Source organism: Vombatus ursinus, unplaced genomic scaffold (assembly GCF_900497805.2).
Source record: "Vombatus ursinus unplaced genomic scaffold, bare-nosed wombat genome assembly UNPS02002195.1, whole genome shotgun sequence".
Taxonomy (NCBI): domain Eukaryota; kingdom Metazoa; phylum Chordata; class Mammalia; order Diprotodontia; family Vombatidae; genus Vombatus; species Vombatus ursinus.
Window position 1 is genome coordinate 1 of NW_020941973.1, and position 15755 is coordinate 15755.

General features: G+C 46.6%; 1 protein-coding gene across 1 annotated transcript; it reads right to left on the reverse strand.

Moving 5' to 3' along the window:
* Window positions 1–1473: 1473 nt before the first annotated feature.
* On the reverse strand, window positions 1474–10811 carry LOC114048480 (flocculation protein FLO11-like; the record flags this gene model as incomplete). The annotated part of the gene is made up of 6 exons (XM_027869408.1): window positions 10793–10811; window positions 10600–10713; window positions 6030–9110; window positions 5456–5560; window positions 1552–1665; window positions 1474–1485 (listed from the first exon to the last, which is right to left on the reverse strand). Coding segments are annotated over exons 1-6 (3445 nt in total), but the record flags the coding sequence as incomplete, so codon positions are not given.
* Window positions 10812–15755: the final 4944 nt, after the last annotated feature.

A 15755-nucleotide genomic window follows, 5' to 3' on the forward strand; every position in this document is an offset into this window, starting at 1 on the left:
CCTGCTTCTCTGGGGTGGTTTGTCTCATAGGCAAGTCTGGGCTTGGCCTGGTTTCTGTAGCACTGATGGCTGTAGGAGTTGAGGACAGAGGCAAAATGGAGCTGATTTCCATTCTTGAGGCTGAGACAGCGTTATGAGAAGAATCAACTGGAGTGGGCCATGGAGTCAGGGTGATGCTGGGACTCCTCCTAGGGGCTATTTCTGATACAGGTGTGTCTTCAGAGAATGTAGAAGAAATTGTCCCAGCTGGGCTGATCTTTAAGGGACCACTGGAGCCTGCGCTGGCTGTTGGCTCTGCTGGAGTCATGGAGAATGTGGAGCTTGCCATGCCCGTGGTGACTCCAGAAGATGTTTCAGGTGGAGATGAGGCTTCTATGGGAGAGAACATGGTTCTCCTGTGTGTCTCAGGCCTAAGTCCACTTGTTACAGTAGCCACAGTGAGAAGGGGGGCCTGAGTGGCTGTCGTACCTGGCAGAGTCTCCATGGTGAATGTCTCTGTTGCAGTGTCTGAAATGGAATCTCTCGCAGTAGAGCCAGTCATGGGCATGCTGGTGGGCTCTGTTGAGTCCCTTTCCAGGTCAGATCCACTCACATTATCCAATGTCACTGAGCTTCTGGTGGAGAATCCTGTGACCATAGCAATTGGTTGAAGTGTGCCTAAGGGTTGATGGGGGAAGTTTGGAGTCATTTGGATAGAGATCCCCACCACCTGTAAGGACTCCTTCCTTCTTGGGAAGAACCACCAAACTCCAACCCCTCACAGTATTCTCCAGTGCTCAACTTTCTCCCTGACAAGCACTTTCAACAACAAAAAGGACTCTCGTGGGGCAGCTAGATGGCGCAGTGGATAGAGCACCGGCCCTGGAGTTAGGAGGACTTGAGTTCAAATCCAGCCTCAGACATATAACACTCAGTAGCTGTGTGACCCTGGACAAGTCACTTAACCCCACTGCCTAGCCAAAAAAAAAGAAAAAAAAGGACCCTGCCAGGGACTATGACCTACTTCTGCCCTAGGGTGGGTGGCCCCCATGATAATTATTAAATAGCAAGAGATCAATGTTTAGGCAGATCTCTGCTTACATCTTGGCACAAGATGAGATGGGGACCTAGGCTCAGACAAACTGTCCGGTGGATACTTATTCTGGTCAAACAAACAATCAATCAACAGTCATATTAAGCATCAAGCTACCCTGATTGACACTCACTGTTGTAGGTGCTGGGCATGCATAGACAAGAATGAAAATGGCCCCTACCCTCTTGCTGCTGACTTTTAACAGGGCAAATAATACATATACATGCAAGTGAATACAAGAAACATACAAAATCCCCCAGCAGCTCTTCGTCCAAAGGCTGTTATCACAACATACTTCAAGGCAGAAATTAATGTGGCAGATGAAGCTGCCAGGTGTTGTGATCTAACTACAAACTCCCCCATCAGTGTCCTGTTCTCAGACTGTGAAGATGAATCCATACCTTGTCTCAAAGCTGGGAGACAAAGACCCAGGAAGGGTGAATACCAACCCAGGAGAAAGAGAAAAGGCATTTACTTACCCATAGGACCGACAGTGGGGTCAGGTGTCAGGGGGCCACTGGTCAGTACTGCCATGCCTCCTGGTGCTCCATTGTCTGGGCTATGTGTGACAGGCACTACACCAACCTCACTACCTGTAGGAACAAATGAGTGCACATATCACAGTCTTGGAGGGTAGAAAGGACGATATATTATCTCCACATGTTCTGATTGTAAACTCCAAAATATGTGCTTTCTTTATTTCATCCTTCACATAGTAGAATGTTCCTCTATTATCCCACTCTCTCACTTATCTTCAATCTCTGCTTGTCTACTGGCTGCTTCCCTACTACCCCTATCTACAAAAAAAACCCCAAAACAAAAGAAAAACCTTCACTTTTTCCCCTCTGTCCCTGATTATTCCTTATCTCTCCTCTCTTTTGTGGTCAGAGTCCTTGAGATAGCTATCTACAAAAAGTGTTTCCATTTCTCTTCCTCTCACTCTCTTTTTAACTCTACAGTTTTGTTTTCAACCTCATCATTAAAATGAAATTTTCCTCTCTAATGTTACTAACAATCTCTTAATTGCAAAAATGAGTGGCCTTTTCTCAATCCTCATTCTTCTTAATCTCTCAGCAGCCTTTGATTCCATTACCCTACTCTCCTGGTTCTCCTCCTAACCATCTGACTCCTGTCTCTGTCTCTTTTGCTGGATCCTCACCTAAGCCACAAATGCTATTTGTGGGTGCCCTACATTAGAGCTCTGAGTTGGGCCCTCTTCTCTTTCTTCTCTATGAGTTTTAACTCAGTGATCTCATAAGCTCCCATGAATTCAATTCTCATCTCCATATTGATGATTCTCAAATCTACTTATACACCCTGAAGCTCTCTGGTGATCCCAATCTCACCACTCCTATTGGACAACTGCATATTAGAAATCTTGAACCGGGTGTCTTGTTAACATCTTAAATTCAACATGTCCAAAACTTAACTCGTTGTTTTCCAAAAAAACCTTCATCTCTTCTTAATTTCCCTATGGCTGTTCAAGGTATCATCATCTTCCCAATCACCCTGGCTCACAACCCAGGAGGTCATTCTTGAGTACTCACCCTTTCGCCCCCCATATCCAATCTGTTGACAAGGTCTATAGGTTTTACTTTCATAACATCTCTCCCATATGCCCTCATCATCTCATGCCTGGACTATTGCAGTAGGCTTCTGGTTGGTTTTCCTGTCATAAGACTCTTCCCATTCCAGTCCATTCTCCACTCAGCCACCAAAGTGATTTTCCTAAAGCCCAGGTCTGACCATGTCATTGTTCTATTCAATAAACTCCAATAGCTTCCTATTACCTCAAACAACAAATATAAAACCCTACCACATGCCAAAAACAAAGTCAAAATGAGTATATGGTTTAGATGTAAAGGATTATACTATAAGTAAACTGGGAGAGTAAGAAACAGTTTACCTGTCAGATCTATGGAGAATAGAAGGATTTATGACCAAACAAGAGATAGAGAACATTATGAAATGCAAAGTGGATAATTTTGATTACATTAAATTGAAAAGGTTTTGCACAAACAAAGCTAATGCAACCAAGATTAGGAGGGAAGCAGAAAACTGGGAAAGAATTTTTACAACCAGTGTCTCTGATAAGGGCCTCATTTCTAAAATATATACAGAATTAAGTCAAATTTATAAGAATACAAGTCATTCCCCAACTGATATATGGTCAAAGGATATGAACAGGCAGTTCTCAGATGAAGAAATTAAAACTATCTATAGTCATATGAAAGAATGCTCTAAATCACTATTGATTAGAGAAATGCAAATCAAAACAACTCTGAGGTACCACATCACACCTATCAGATTGACCAATGTGACAAAACAGGAAAATGATAAATGTTGGAGAAGATGTGGGAAAATTGGAACATTAATGCATCATTGGTGGAGTTGTGAACTGATCCAACCATTTTGGAGAACAATTTGGAACCATGCCCAAAGGGCTACAAAAAATGTGCATACCCTTTGACCTAGCAATAGCACTTCTAGGGCTGTATCCCAGAGAGATCGTAAAAATGGGGAAAGGACCCACATGTACAAAAATATTTATAGCAGTTTTTTCTGTGGTGGCAAAGAATTGGAAATTGAGGGGATGCCCATCAAATGGGGAATGGCTGAACAAGTTGTGGTATATGAATGTAATGAAATACTATTGTGCTATAAGAAATGATGAACAGGCAGATTTCAGAAAAATGTGGAAAGGCTTATATGGACTGATGCTTAGTGAAGTGAACAGAACCAGGAGAACATTGTACACAGTAACAGCCACGTTGTTTGATGAACTTTGATAGACTTAGCTCTTCTCAGCAAAGCAAGGATCTAAGACATCTCCAAAAGTCTCACAACAGAAAATGCTATCCACATCCAGAAAAAGAACTATGGAGTTTGAATGCAGATCAAAGCATACTATTTGCTCTTTTTTCTCTTCTGTTTCGTTTTGTTTCTTCTTTTGTGTGGTTCCTCCTATTGGTTCTAATTCTTCTTTACATCATAACTAATGTGTAGGCACATGTTTTCACATTAGTTATGCTACACACCGCTATGCTATCCTGGGGTGGCCACATTAGTCTGTGAAGCTCCCATCTGACTGAACCTATTCCACCACAAGATTCATTTTTTAAGTCATGCAAATTCCAGGAAGGCTTGTGTAACAGAGATAAGCTAAGAACGTACTGATGCTTAGCTTCAGTTCCATTGATATCTGGGGTAGGGACATGAATTAGGATAGAAAATTAGTCTAGGGGGCAGCTAGGTGGTGCACTGGCCCCGGAGTCAGGAGGACCTGAGTTCAAATCTGGCCTCAGACATTTGACACTTATTACCTGTGTGACCCTGGGCAAGTCACTTAACCCCAACTACCTCGCAAAAAAAAAAAAAAAGAAAGTTAGTCTAGGTGAGAGATAACTGTCCTAGTCCTAACCAATCTTTCTCCAAAGTTGTTATCACGCCACAGGTTTTATTAGAGAAAGCAATAGGACAGGAAAATCTGGGTATCAAGTTTTAGGAAGGATCTCAAAGTAACATGCTTCAATCCACATCTCTAATGCTTACTCCTTGTGAGACTTTGGGCAAAGGTGCACCCTGGGTATCCATTTTCTCTACTTTAAGACACTTGAACTAGACAACTGAGGTCCCTTCAGGTTCTAGATGTATGAGCCCATGAGGGCAAGCAGAAAGGTGAAGCATCTCAAAGGCATGTCCAAATGAGTATCTGTTGAAGGAACTGGGGAACTTTAAGTTAGAGAAGCGATGACTCAAAAGGGACATAATGGTTGTCTTCAAGTATTTGAATGATTCTTGTTTGGAAGATAGATTCCATTTGCTTGGTTTGTGCCCTGGGGGTGGAACAATAAGAATAACTACAAAGATCAAAGAGGTAAATTCATGCTCAATGTCAGGAAATACCTTTCTAACCATGAGAACTACCCCAAAGTGAGAGAGGCTGCCCCAGGAAGTGGGTGGTTCTCCTTGATGTCTTCAAGAAAAAGTTAGATAACCTGAGTTCAAATCTGGCCTCAGACACTTGACACTTACTAGCTGTGTGACCCTGGGCAAGTCACTTAACCCCAATTGCCTCACACACAAAAAAAAAGTTAGGTGGAGTATAGTGGAGACACTTGTTGGCTAGGCTGGAGTGGGCATCCTCCTGCAGTTATGGGTAGGACTGAATGATCACTCAAGTCTCCTCCAAGTATGAAATTTCCTGATTCTCATCCTATAATCCTTGATGGCTTGAAACCTAAGTCCAAACCCTATTTTCAGAAGCCTGTTCTTCTGAAGTTACAAACATGAACCAATGAGTCACTGCCCAAAGAGCAGGAAATGAGACCCCAGAAATGCTGAACCTCCAACAGAGGAAAGAGAGAGGAACCATCCACTTACCTGGGGTGCCAACAGCAGACACAGGTGCCAGAGGTTCACTTGTCAGGGTTGCAGTGCCTCCTGGCACTCCATGGTCAGGAATATGAGTGACAGGCCCCAAACCATCTGCAGGGAGGTATAAGGGAAGGGCTTAGGGATCAGTCATGTCAGATTCCTGGGACACCCGAAGAAAATACATTGTCCCTACTGATTAGAAACCCCAAAATGTATGCCTTCTATTATTTTTCCTCCAAAGCACTACTTCGGTACTGGACAATCCCATTATATGTTAAGCTAACTGGGAATATCTTAATTTTAGCAACAAGTAAGCAGAGGAGCTTTGAGAGCTGAGACTATTAGACTGCCTTCTCATTGAGAGATGAGGCAGATTGGAGTGATGACACTGGTCCAACAGACATAGCCTTGAAGTCAAGGCCTTAGAGTAGCCTAAAACAGATATCCAAAGAGAAACTCAATGGAAATGATATTAATGCCTTTGCCCAGATATGATTCTCCTTCTACTACAGAACCCACCCATCCATCTCCTCCCAGGCCTCATCCCCTAAATAGGAGGCTTAGTTAGAAGTCTGCTTACTTGTGAACAGGGTGGAGCTGGTACGTACAGGGGCAGAAACAGAGGCTGTCTCTGCCCTGGCACTGCTGCCCGCTAAGGCTGGGGATGCTGGGGTGGGAGGTGATGATGTCCAGGCTGCCTGTATCCTTGCTGGAGACAGAGTAACAGCTAAAGTTGATGTTTCTATTGATCCTACAGTTGAGGTGACAGTCTCTGATCCCTCCCAAGAGGGAGCAGTCTCAGGGGGACTGGAGCTTTTCAAGGCTGCAGAAGTGGTAACAGTAGGAGAGATATGTGTGCTCAGGCTCAGAGATTCATGGACAGGGCTAGCGGTTGCTGCTTTTGTGGAGGGCTCCAGGAAAAGTTCACCTAAGGTGATGTCAACTAGACTTGGAGAACTTGTTTTTATTGGTGATGAGGCAGCTGAACTTGACGTAGTCTCCATACCTATGCTGATCGAAGCTGTGGCCTTTGACCGTGGAGGGATCAAGGTCACAGCAGGACTGGTCTCTACTGCTGGAGCTGTGCTGACTTCCAGGGTAGCTGTGCTCTGACTTTCAGACCCTTGAGCATTTGCCCTTGGTGCAGTGACTTCAGAAAGCATTGTGGAAACAGAGGCTGGTGAAGCAGTATCTGCTCCCAGTGATTTCTCAGTTGACAAAGTGGACAGTACCAGAGAAGTGCTTGTTACTCTCTCAGGACTAGCAGCTTGTGTCCTAGGGTTTTCCAAGAAAGATGACAGGGTGGAAGACGTCCTGTTGGCCTCTGAGCGTGACACAGTGCCCATGGAAACCTGGATGTTTCCCAGTCCAGAGGCCAGAGTGGAAGCTGTCACGGTCCTTGTTCCAGCAGTCTCAAATTCAATAGGAGACCATGGGGATTCGGTGTCACTTCCCTGTGGAACTTCATTAACCAATGCTCTTTGAGTTTCAGATGGCTCAGCCAGTGTCACAGCAGCTAGACTTGATCCTTGTCCAAAATTAGTGGGGGTCACTGTGGTCACGACTGGCTGGTGGGTGGCAGGGCTTGTCTCTCTGGGAATCTTGGGCTCAGAACTTGTTGAGATCTCTCCCAAACTGGTGCCAGGAGGCAGGACTGTGTGTGCTTGAGCTTCTGGCCTGGGTCCTGAAGGAGCTGATGATACCTCTCCCATCACCATGGCTATGTCAGTGCTAGCTGTGGCTACCATGGCTAAGGTGGTCAGAGGGAGATTGGAGCTCATTTCTGAGTCTGTAGATGGGACACCATGAGTTGTGGGCCCCAAGGGAGTTGAGTCAGCAGAGGTGCTCAATTGGCTTGTTCTTACAGGAGTAATGTCTGAGAATATAAGAGCTTTAGGAGAAGTAGGGGTCAGTGGGACATCTGTGCTGCTCTCTGCCACTGTACTTGGGAGCTCAGGACTGAGTGTGGTCACAGGAGAGAGAGAAGCCATGCCTGTGACCTTGCTGTTGAAGGACAGATTTGTTTTATCAGTGGTAACGGTAGCTGAGCTCATGTCCTCCGCCATGTGAGTTACCACAGACAAGGCCACTGGAGTTGAAGGAGAAGGAGTCTGTGGCCATGTAGTGGTGATATCTGCCCCAGTGGTGGTAAGATTCATGGATTGAGCTGTGGTGGAGGGCTGGGAGACGAATGTGCTTTGTTCAGGGACAGCCTTAGAGCTGCTGGTACTAGGAGGTAGGTCTGAGCTCACTCGAGTTTCTGTGTTGGACCTTGGAGGAACTGAAGACGTGTCTTCTGCCACTGTGGCTGTGACAGTGCTAGCTGTGGCCACCATGTCCAAGGTGGTCAAGGAAAGATCTGCTGTCACCTCTAAGTCTTCAGATGGGATATCATGAGTCATCATCTCCCTTGGAATTGAGCCAGTAGAAGTAGCCAACAGTACTGGTCCTCCAGTAGTGGTGGCTGAGGACACGGGAGATTGAGGTGATGAGGAAGTAGTTGGTAGGCCACCAGTGCTGCTCTCTGCCACTGTCTTTGGGAGATCATGGCTATGAGTGGGCCCAAGATGAGGGACAATGTCTATGACCTTGCTGCTTTGGATGGGACTTGTACCTTCTGTGGTAGGGGCAGCTGGGCTGGTATCCTCAGGCATGTGAATAATACCAGATGAGGCTGTGAGGGGTGATGAAGTGAGAATATTTGGCCAAGCAGAGGTGCTGCCCATCCAAGTCATGGTAAGAGATGTGGCTTCAGATGTGGTAGAGGACGTGCTGCTGTCTGTCCTTTCTCCTGTAGGAGTTACAGAGCTACTGCTGGTAAAGGTATCATAAGGTACCATTGTTGTCACAGGGGACAAGACTGTTTCTGCTACAAGCCTGGACCCTACGGTTATGAGGGTGTGGTGCAGAGTGGCATAGCCATCTGGACCTGTGCTGGACTCTCTAGTATGGCTTGTCTGGACATCAGCTGAAGTCTCAGCAGGGAAAGTTGTGCTAACAGCTGATTCTGCAGCACTGCCCCCCACACTCGTCTCAAACACAGGGGTGGTTACGGAGGCCAAACGACTACCCGGCTGCCTGTTGTCATGAGTGATGAAATCTAGGATGTCTCCTGGACTGGCACTAGGAGGAAAAGCTGCATCTGCAGGCACTGGTCCAATTGAACTGGTCACCCCCTCAGGCTGTGAGGTCTCAGTGGGATCAGTGGCAGACGGTGCAGTTTGGCTTGCTGGGGCTCCTGTCTTAGCGGATGTGGAGTGGTTGGCTTCCTGTATTACATCATGAGGGGCAACAGTGGAAATTGTCTCTGGCCATAGAAGAGTTGGGGGTCCCGTTGAATGTGTTTGCTCTCTGGGAGTTGCCCAGGGTTTATCCGTACTCTCCACAAAGGAAATAGACATTGTTATGGGCCCAGTTTTCCCTTCTGTGGATGCCAAGGATGTACGTGTGTCTCCTCCAGCAACAGTTGGGATGATGCTTACAGCGGGAGTGGGCCGGGCAGCTGAGCCAGATTCTGTTTGTGTCTGGGTGTCTGGCTTCTCTGGGGTAGTGACCTCAGCTTGCACTGGAGTTGGTGCAGGGCTTTTCCCTGTTTCTTTGACACTGAAAGATGAAGGAGAGGAAGACAGGGAGGCAGGGGGACTGGTGCCCATCCCTGAAGCTGAGGCAGTCGTCCAGAGAACATCTGGTGGGATTGACGTTGATATTGGTCCCATACTGGTGCTTTTCATGGTAGCTGTGTGTGCTCTCGATGTGATCATTGGGAGAGGAGAGGAAAGTGTCCCAGGCAGGCTGGTCTTTAATGGAGTACTTGAGTCAGAGGTAGCTGTGGTTTCATCTGAAGTCAAGGGAAGCAAGAGGCTCCTGGTGCCCATGTTCACTCCTGCAGATGTCTTAGGCACAGCAGTGGCTCCTATTAAAGAAGAGGTAGATTCTGTAGGTGTCTCGATTCATTGGCCACTTGTCCCAGTAGGAACGTGGTGGCTGGTGGGCTGAGTAGAAGGAAGTGTCTCCATGGCAACTGCCTCTGTTGGAGCATTTGAAAAAGAGGCTTGGACAGAGCTGATCACAGAGATGGTGGTGGGCCCTGGGGAGTCACAGGTTTGGGGAGATGAACTTTCTGCCTGGGTGCTTTTGCTGGGGAATGCTGTGACTGAGCACTTGGTTGGGACATGTGCAAGGATGTAGGGAAGGAAGGAGGGGAGGCTATTCATTCTCATTTCTCCTCAATAACCCAATTCCTCCTTGGGGAGATAGCCCCACCACTTCACTTTCTCCTTCAATGGTACACATGGACATCTCTTCCCTGATGAGTAGGTTCATCAACCAAAGGGCATCACTGGGGACCATGGCTGCTGCTACTCTTGGGGGTGACTACATAGATCAATGAACAGATCCACAGTCATACAAAGGTTACCTGCTTCATCCCAAGATCCATCTTTTAAATCATGAGAATCGCCTGACCTCACAAGGGCTTGAGGAATGAATAATCCTAACCCTAAATGCATGCATGGAGAATAAATGAATGAATTGAATGAGGGGTGAAAGCACTGATGTGGGGACATAAATGAGATCATTCCTCTTGAAATTCCCCTGATATCCAATCCAGGAACATGGAATAGGGAACTGGGCTGGTATAGACTCCAATGAAAATTCTAAAAGTTAGCTTGCTTAGACAGAGCCTTAGTGAAGGAAAAGGTCCCAAAGCAAAATAGGTCATTACCTTTGACACTTGGCTACCAGCCTCCAGTTCTCATTAGAAATTTACCAAATATAAAAAAATTCTGAAAGGATATGGTCTATTTTTTACCAATATCTTTGTTTTATCCAAATGAATTCTAGACAAAAGATAGGTGAGAACACGAAATGCAACAGATGCTCAGGCAGAAGAACTCCTAGGCTGGCCTGCTCTAGTTGGACCACAGAGAGACACCCACCTTGGTCAAACCCAAAATATTTTTCCCAATGGGAAGAGAGGGTCATACATGATATGCTCAGGAAAGGAGATCAAAGAAGCAATTATTGATGATGCCAAACTCCCCTCTCAAACGCCTCTTCACTTCAGTCTCGGGAGGTGATTCGCTGTGTTATCTCCAAAGAGGAGGATGAATGGCCCTCCAGTAGAGGAAGCAAAGGAGGCTTCTCCTTACCTGTAGGACTGAGGGTGTCTATGAGTTCTGGAGGGCCGCTTGTCAGTGCTGCAGGGCCTCCTGGTGCTCCTTGGTCTGGGATTTGTGTGATGGGCACCACATCAGCCTCTTTGCCTGCAGGAAGGAATGAGGGGAGGGCCTGAGAATCAGTTATGTCTGACTCATGGTGTACATGAAAGCAAATGCATGGTACCCACATGGACCAACTGCATAGCCTAAGATTCTGTGCATTGTTACTTCTTATTACTTATCCTGACTCCAGGAAAGGTCTGCTTTTCAAAACTACAGCTCAGATCTGGACAATTCCACGCTTATCTAAAGACCACTAGTAATACTCAGTTTTCACCTACAAGCAGGGGGGCCACAAGGACCATTAGGCCACCCTCCTGTACAGTAATCTAAGAGGGACTAGGCTGGTTTAACAGAGATAGTTCTGAAGTCAGGGCCCCAAAGTAGCCCAAAATAGAGACCTGGAGAGGTAAAGGCCAAGTGAGAGCATTCACCCATGAGGCAACATGGTGAAATGGAAGGATCTCTGGAAATAGAAGGACCTATACCTGGGTTTAATTCCTGGCTTGGATACTTACTACTGGTGTGACACTAGGCAAACCAATTCCCCTTTAGACCTCAGTTTCCTCATCCGTAAAATAAAGAGGTTTGAGAATCATCGGCATAGAGATGGGAATTAAATCTATGGGAGTTGATGAGATCACCAAGTAAAGTAGTGTAGAGGAAGAAGAGAAGAGGACCCAGGACAGAGCTCTGAGGAACACCTATGGTTAGAGGGCCTGCCAGCAACATAGAAGACTGAGGAGCGGTCAGATAGGTGGAAGGCTAACCTGGAGAAAGTGGTGTCCTGAAAATCCTGGAGAGGAGAGATTATAAGGAGGTGTGTCAGGAAGAGCTGAGTTTAGATCCCTGCTTCAGACCCTTACCATCTGTGTGACCCTGGAAAAGGCACCTAAGCTCTCTTAGCCATGTTTTCCTTATCCGCAAAATGGGGTTAGTAATAGCACCTACCTCTCAGAGGGTTGTTGTAAGAGTCAAATAAGACTGGTGTGAAGGATGTAAAATATGTCACAAAATCTTGAAGTTTTAAACACACATACACATGCAGGCATACAGGACTTAGTGCCAGGTGGTTTGGTCAAGCCTGATTCAGCATTAGCTTCTGCACCCCTGGTCATGGTGGCTTCTGGGATACAGGGCTTTTCCCTGTGGGTGCTCGGTCCTTGGAGGAGCCTGGAAACTCCCCAGGTTGATGCTGAGTGGTTCAGTTAACCTAATTTCACCTCCTAGTGCACTGAGACTTTGGGAATGCCCTGTATGTGCCAGCTGTCTCCAAAGATCAGGAATGGAGATTGAGCAAGTATGGCTACCCAGGAGAAGCAGCATAAAAAAGGCTCCTACTTACCTGTGGGCCCGACAGTGGACCCAGGTGCCTGAGAATCACTTGCTGGTGCCCACGGGCCCCTAGATGCTCCCTGGTCTGGAATGTGGGTGACCATTGCCACAGTATCATCGATGCCTAAAGAAAAGGATGAAGGAAGGAGCCAGGATTCAGTCGTGTCAGAAGCAGTGGAGGGCAACAAGACAAGGGTACATTGTGCTCCTTCTTTTATTCCCAAACAGAGTGACAAGACATGGCCTTGGGCATCAGGGTCAGTAGTTTTCTATCACCTTCTCTTGCCTCCTTTTTCTGCCCCTCCTCAGGGCCATCTGTTTTCCCTCCTTGCCAGATCTAGAAATGGGGAATAGCCCTCCCCACTCTCTAAAATGGTTGATTCTACCTCATCCCACCCCCACAGTTCCCCATTTCTGGCTTTGTATATGTCAGCTGGGCAGGACATTCAAATTTACTTAAATTATCCCACAGGAAGAGGGGGCACCTAATTCCAAAGAAGGCTTCCAACAATCTTAGGAGGGCCCCTGGGATGCTCCCAAAGCCCAGGGCCCATGGCTAATCGATAGACAAGGTCCAATTTCATAGAGGAAAAAAGTGCATATTTCATAACATTCATCCAAGAATCATTTAGTAAGGACCTACTATGTAGCAGGTACTATGCAAGGCACTGGAGATACAAAGATGAAAATGACATGCCTGCCCTCATGGAGGTTACATTCTATCAGGATATAACAGGAATGAAAAGCAACTATGGATAAAATATAACAGCCCAAGAAATGAGAAGTAAGTTGTTAGAAATCATGGCCCAAGAAATACCTAACCAAAGACACAGTCCTGTAAATCTCTAAGAAATGGCTTTTTCCTTAGAGAAGGGAAAGAAAAGTCCCAGGTAGACTGAATGCCCATTTAGCTAGGAAAGGAAAAAAGGAGGTTTCTACTTACCTGCAGCACTGATGGTGGGCATGGTCAGCAGAGGACCACTTTCTGGTCTTGGAGTGCTTACAGGTGATGCTGAAGGACGAATATTCCCGGTAGGTACCATATTCTCATTAATTCCTGAATGAAAGGATAGGGAAGGACCCAGGGATCAATCATGTCAAAAGACCACAAAAGAAATGCACTGTAGGCAAAGGTCCAAACTCTGCAGCTAACACATGCACCATGTGCTTTCCGTCAGTCCTCAGAGGCAGTTAGGTGGAGTAATGGACAGAATGCTGGGCCTGGAGTCAAGAAGAACTGAGTTCAAATCCAGCCTCAGACACTTACTAGTTGTGTGACCTTGTACAAGTCACTTAAATTCTATTTGCCTCAGTTTCCTAAACTAAAAAAAAATGGGGATAATAACAGCATTTACCTCACAGGGTGGTTGTGAGGATAAAATGATAGAATTTGTAAAAAGCACTTAGCATAGAACCTGGCACGGAAGAGGTATTATATGAATGCTTATTCCTTCCCCTTCCCCTTCCCCTCCCTCATATAGTGATGATAACTGACATTTACAAAAGAGTTTTTGATGATAAAGCACATTCAAGTTTGCACCTCAACTTATTTACTCTGACTCCTGGGAATATCCCTTCCAAAGACCTATCTTACAAAATAAGTATTTATCACTTACCCAGTAATAATGTTAGTCAACAGAAAGAGAAGGGTTAATTTCAGCACCAAGGACCTCAAGGCTGCCATTGTATGTATGGGGACAGGAGTGACTGACCACCAGAGTCTTATCAGACACAACCCCAAAGCCAGCGCTCTTGGAGACCCCAAACAAAGACCCTGAAAGCTGTCAAGAAAGTGCCTTCCATCCCATTTTGTAAACATGGTTCTTTCTCATTTCAAGGCAGAACAGGTCCCCACCTCCCATGGCCTAGTGAGCTCCTCAGAAGGGGAGACAGGAGCTAATGCATACTTGTGAAGAGAGGTGCTAGGAGCAGGACGTGGGGAAGAAACTGACACTACCCCAGTAGTGATGATCACTGTTAATATGGCACCTGGTGGTTAGAGGTATATGTCTATAGTGTCTGGGTGCCAGCTAAAGATAGGGTGACTGCTTGAGTCATGGGTTCTTCTGTGTTTCCGTCTGATAAAATGGTGGCACTAAACATTGGTGGGGACCCCGGGAAGAAGTAATCCCAAGGAATCCCTTACTTGTTTGGGATATAGGTTTAGTGGAGAAAGGAGGGAGGTCTTGGCTCTGCTTTATAGGCACCTGGTATTATATGAGGGGCCCTGCTTCTGTGGAAGGCCCAAAGGAAGGAATAAATTCACTCAAGAGGGTATCAGTGAGGGTAGGAATGCTGATTTCTGCTGCTACTGGTCCACTGCTTGTAGGAGTAGCTGAATTTATTCCTAATGGAATATTTATGCTGATAGGAGTTGTGGTCTTAGTCAGGGAAGTAGGCAAAGTCATGGTGAGGCTGGTTCCTGATGCTGTGCCTATATTAAGGATGGGTCTACGTGCCCCTCTAACCCGCAGAGGTTCTACTTCCTGAAGATGACAACACCAGACACAGTGGCAGAAGTGGCTGACTGGGTACGTGCTTCCACTATGGTCTCCTTTAGTGGAGGGGACAGAACTGTGTCGGAGCTTGTGGCTGGGCCAAGAGTTGTCCCATCTTTCAAGAGGCTCCCAGAGGGAGAAGACGTCATGTGGGGAGATAGGCTAGCAGTCTCTCTGGCAGAGATGGTCCTAACAGATGAAGGGCTCTCCAACAGTCCTGTGGTCACAAGGGATGCTGATTTGGCCTCTGCAATTGTGGGAAGAGGTGATGGAGATGCTGTGTCTGTCAGTGTTAAAAGACTGGTAACTGAGGGGCCTACTGGCCCAGAAGTTGAGTTTGATGGAGATTCTGTATCAGATACTGTTGGAACGTTCATAAGGGAGGGACCTGGTGCCCCAGGAACTGAGGCTAAACCTGATTCAGCATTGGCTTCTATACCTGTTGGCAAGGGAGTCTTTGGGGGCTCAGGGGTTGTGCCTATGGGTACTCTGTCCTTAGAAGAAGCTGGAATCTCTCCCAGAGTGGTATTGGGTGGTTCAGTTAACCTCCTTTCACTGCCCTCTCCTATCAGAGTCAAGGTGACACCTTTCACTGTAGCTTCCACAGGTGCAGTGGTCATGGGGAGAACTGAGCTGATCCCCTCTGGTCCCCACCAAAGTTGAGCTAAAAGGTATAGCAGATGAGTCTGGCACACCAGTCTCAGTTACTGAGGATCTGGAAAGTTCCAGAAAAGATACAGTCATTGGTCTCTGCTCCTATACTTGGGAACTCAGGATACTGAGCAGGGACAGGAGAGGTAGGGAGGATGTCTATGACTTTGCTGCTGGGAGTCAGACTTGTACCCTTAGTCGCTGGGACAGCTGGCCTCATGTTATCAGTCACAGAGTTACTCCCTGAAGAGGCTTCAGGGGGTGGCTGGAATGAGAATCCACAACCAATTAAGACCAGTGCTTAGCATACTCGCAGCTTTAGCTGCTGTACAGGACCACAGGACAACTGTACTTTCTTCAGCGCCAGTCACAGAGACACTATTAGGGCTGGCTTCAGCTACTATTATTGGCTCCATGTGGGAGGAAGATGTCTCTGCTCCAAGACTAGTCCCTGTAACATCTGTGCTGTGGGCCAAGGCACTATCCACACGTAAGCCAGTGCCGGCCCCTCCAGTTGGACTTGAGACTTGGCCAACTGTAGTACCTGCAGAGTAGGAGTATCCACGTGGGTCTGTGCTGGTCTCTGAGACCACTGAACTTGAT